Raw genomic sequence first — 3830 nt, forward strand, 5'->3', positions numbered from 1 at the left:
ACTTACCAAACTCCTCAACACTTGGATCCGACGACACTCCTCGTTTTTCCAAAACTATGACTTGACTTCCAATGCCTTCCTTCGAGGTTGTTATCATTACTTAAAGATTTTGAGGTTATTTAAGGTCTTATGAATTTTCTTTATAAAATAGATTCCATTTCGTCTTATCGCAAGTCTTATACATTTGCAGGATCTCCCAATCCCAAGTCGCTTCCAGAGGATGTCTCGATCCACTAAACAAAATTAAGGCCCGAACCTCGTTCGTCCTATCAAACTTTCTCAAAACTCTCAAAATAAAATCGGCATGACCTGCCCGCTATTCTCACCATTCAGAATCTCAGATTCCAGTACAGAGCATATTTAAATCATCACAATCAACAACATGTCATATATCAATAAATCGCATCATAAACACTTAGCACTTAGCATATAAAGCATGCACCACACATCCTAGATTACCCACATAGCACATAGCATGTAAGACAATCTCAAAAACATTCAGTAGATGAATCATCTACATTGTCAGCCGAAGCCTCAGAAAACATTTTCCAATCACACACAATTCCAGTGCATAAACAGTAAACAATGTCGAAACATCGACCCTAAGCATTAACTAGAGATTCAGTGAGAAGCCCTCACCTGCAGATTCTCCAGGATTATCTTCTAACTCTTCCTCACAAGCAAAGCGTTGCTCCTCAAGAAATTCCTCAAAAGTTCCTTTAAAGCAAAGTCACAGAAATACTATCAGAATCTATCGAGAACTAAGCTATCGATACTTACTAAGGTTACACGAAGTAATCTATACTCTAAGGTACGATAATCTAGCGCGAAAGACAAGTTTTCGGAAAAGGAAATTTTCCTCCTCCTCCCCTATAGGGCTCGGCCACTTTTGGTAATTGTGGGGCTCGATTTTTCTTCGATCAAACTTGGTTCCTATGCTTTCATAAGCCGTAACTAAGGGTATTCTGAACTCGGAAAAATTATCGGATCAAAAACTGTCGCAGGGGTATTTTGGTCATGATTTTTAACTTAGGATTTTTCAAAACTGAAATCCCAAAAATAAAATTTTGCAGGGACGTTACTAACGACGTTTATGACAACTAATCCTACTAACACTAAGCTAAGGCGATAGTTTTTAGCCTAAAGGTTGAAGCTTTACCTCAAAAACTTCAAAAATGGGTATTTAAGGCTAAAATTGATTCCGACGGAATTCCGGCGACATAACGGAAAATCTAATCCGGCAGAAGTGATCTTGGGCGCATAAGGAAGAGGTTTAGAATCAGAAATGAAAGATTCAGGATAGTTTTGCAAAAACCCATAAACTATCCGCTCAGAAAACTCTACAGAAAAGCTATGGAAAAAGCGATCAGAGGTAAGGATTAGCGACTATACCTCGAAGCCTTGAAGCAGCAACTGATTGATCGACGATCAAGCAAGGTTTGAACAAAAACTCTTCTTCCTTCTTCCTTGTTCTTGGCCGCGGGTTTGAAGAGAGAAAATGGAGGAGAATTTGAGTTTTTCTTCCTTTCTTTGCTATATATAAAGGTTGGAAATTCGCGGGAAAATGAAAGTTTCGCGAATCTGATTTTTCCGGCGTCATTCTCCGTGAATTAATAGATATGTTTTGGCGAAAGAATTCCAAAACTAAGATGAGGTCTCTTTGTATTTTTGGCAACTAAAGCATAGTCGGTATAAAACTATTTTACCCGATAAGTTGCTTTTTGCATCGAATGTCGGAATAGAAAACTTCCTTCGGAAGAAAGATTGAAATCATCAAGAGAAATGGGTGTACGCGTGTAGAATATTCATTTGAAGCTCTGAATAGATAAAGTCTTCATTGTCGAGAAATTCTAGGGTTTTGAAATACCAGGGATTCGGTTTCGGCAAACTTCCGATGATTGGAATCGGACGTTCGTAGATCCTAGAGTTTCGCCTCGAAACGATTGTGATATATGGAAAAAGAGAAGTTCTAACATTTCTCTGAAGATTTTTGGAATTAACTTCCGTCGTGCCTAAAAGTGAAAATTAGCTATATACTAGGGTTTCTGACCTAGGTTAAGCGTATAACGATCGTACTATAACTTTTATCGACTTCGATACGATCCTTTGACTTTTCCTGAACTTTCTCCTTCATAAATTTATTTCATTTGGTAAACTCTTGTTCAGGTTTCCTTTCACGATACATCAAGCCTAATCGTAAATGGAAATCTCTTCCACTTATTCTAAGCTTAAAATCTTGGGTCTTACAAATGATATCCTTATGTGCAATTACATGTCACAATAGTTTTAGGCTTGTGTGGATATGAAACAAACAACATTGCATAGCCCATTACATAATAACTTGACAAACTGCCATATTTCATTTCTTTTCAAAATCAAAATACTTGCAGAAACAGTACAATTAAGGCTACAATTACTTCAACATTCCTTCTACTTCAACATTCCTTCTCATACTCCTAATTCTACTACATGATTCCATACTCTTACTTATACTTCATCAATTTCATCATCTGAATTACACAAACAACCAACAGAAACACAACTAAGGACCATCCCAACACACACCACTTGATCAACATTGCTTCATTCTTCTTCATCCCCTCAACTCTACGCAACAAGGCTGCAATTAACTTCTTATCACGCGGGTTGCCCTCCATCTCATCATACCACTGAAAGAAATCACATTGCCTCTTGTTCTGTTCCTGACAAAGATGAAAATGCCCAGGAAATTTCAGACACAACAGAATAGAAGGAGACAATCAACCTTCATAGAATGCTAAAAATTAGGCAAATTACCTTAAACCTTCCACATCCAAAGAAACGCCTCCCAATGTTACCATTTTCATTCGTCCAAGTAGTGATAACCGGAGCAACAACACCGCACTTGCACAGTACGTTCCTCCTTCGACCATACCCATTGGACGCAGAACTCCTTGTTGAAAAATTACTTGCCATGGATGCCTCTGGTTCTTCCTCGCGATTACTTACTCGCCTAAACATCTCTCTTTCGAAGGGTTCCAAATCAGGGTTCACAGCCACACTTCTCTTCTTCTTCTCTTCTTCTGGTTCGATGGTTCCTATGTTCCAATTTGGGGATTTTACTAAACCCTAATCCCAATTTAGTCCAGCACGTGCAATCCTTTATTTTTTCTTTTTTTTTTGTTTTTAGTTGATAAAATCCACGTGGCATCAGTGAAAATAAAGGAAAAAGAAAAAATAATATCCACGTCAGCTCCTCCGTTAGGATTTTAACGTCAACCTGACGGAAGGGCATTCGGTGTACCTTCTCAAAAGAAGGGGGGTACAAACGTTTACGAAAAAAGGGTAGGGTTATCATTTGCACATTTGGAATACATCAGGGGCACCAAATGCATTTAAGCCTTGGTAAAAAGTGAGAGAGTCATTTATCATTTATGATTGTTTTGAATTGTAATTGCTCTCTTAGCTTATTGAGTTTCTTGCATATCCAGAAAAACCAATTATCTTTAAAACCTGGCCTCATTACAAACCTTAAAGACCTTAGAGATCCTTGATTGAACATGCAATCTTGATAACTGTGGAGACGGGTAACAAAATCGATTTTTGTGATTCAGTGTGTGATTGAGTGGAACACTTACCTTACTCTGTACAAACTGAGATGTTGAGTGAAAGAGTATTTCCTGGTTCGAAAGGAATGGATTGTATGCCTATTGATTTTCAAATAAAAAATGCAAGCATACAAGTCAAATAAGTGCTTAAAATGATATTCAAATATACCTAAAATGAGCACTTATCAACTCCCCCCAACTTAACACTTTGTTTGTCCTCAAACAAAAGGTATTGACTTTCAA

At 37.8% G+C, this 3830-nt stretch overlaps 1 protein-coding gene across 1 annotated transcript; it reads right to left on the bottom strand.

Annotated features, from left to right (window-relative positions):
- Window positions 1-2483: 2483 nt before the first annotated feature.
- On the bottom strand, window positions 2484-2955 carry LOC130713156 (uncharacterized). Its single transcript, XM_057562950.1, has 2 exons — window positions 2797-2955; window positions 2484-2702 (listed from the first exon to the last, which is right to left on the bottom strand). Exons 1-2 carry the CDS (start codon window positions 2953-2955, stop codon window positions 2484-2486), a joined length of 378 nt encoding a protein of 125 aa, XP_057418933.1.
- Window positions 2956-3830: the final 875 nt, after the last annotated feature.

The sequence above is a fragment of the Lotus japonicus genome, chromosome 4 (assembly GCF_012489685.1).
Source record: "Lotus japonicus ecotype B-129 chromosome 4, LjGifu_v1.2".
Classification (NCBI taxonomy): Eukaryota; Viridiplantae; Streptophyta; class Magnoliopsida; order Fabales; family Fabaceae; genus Lotus; species Lotus japonicus.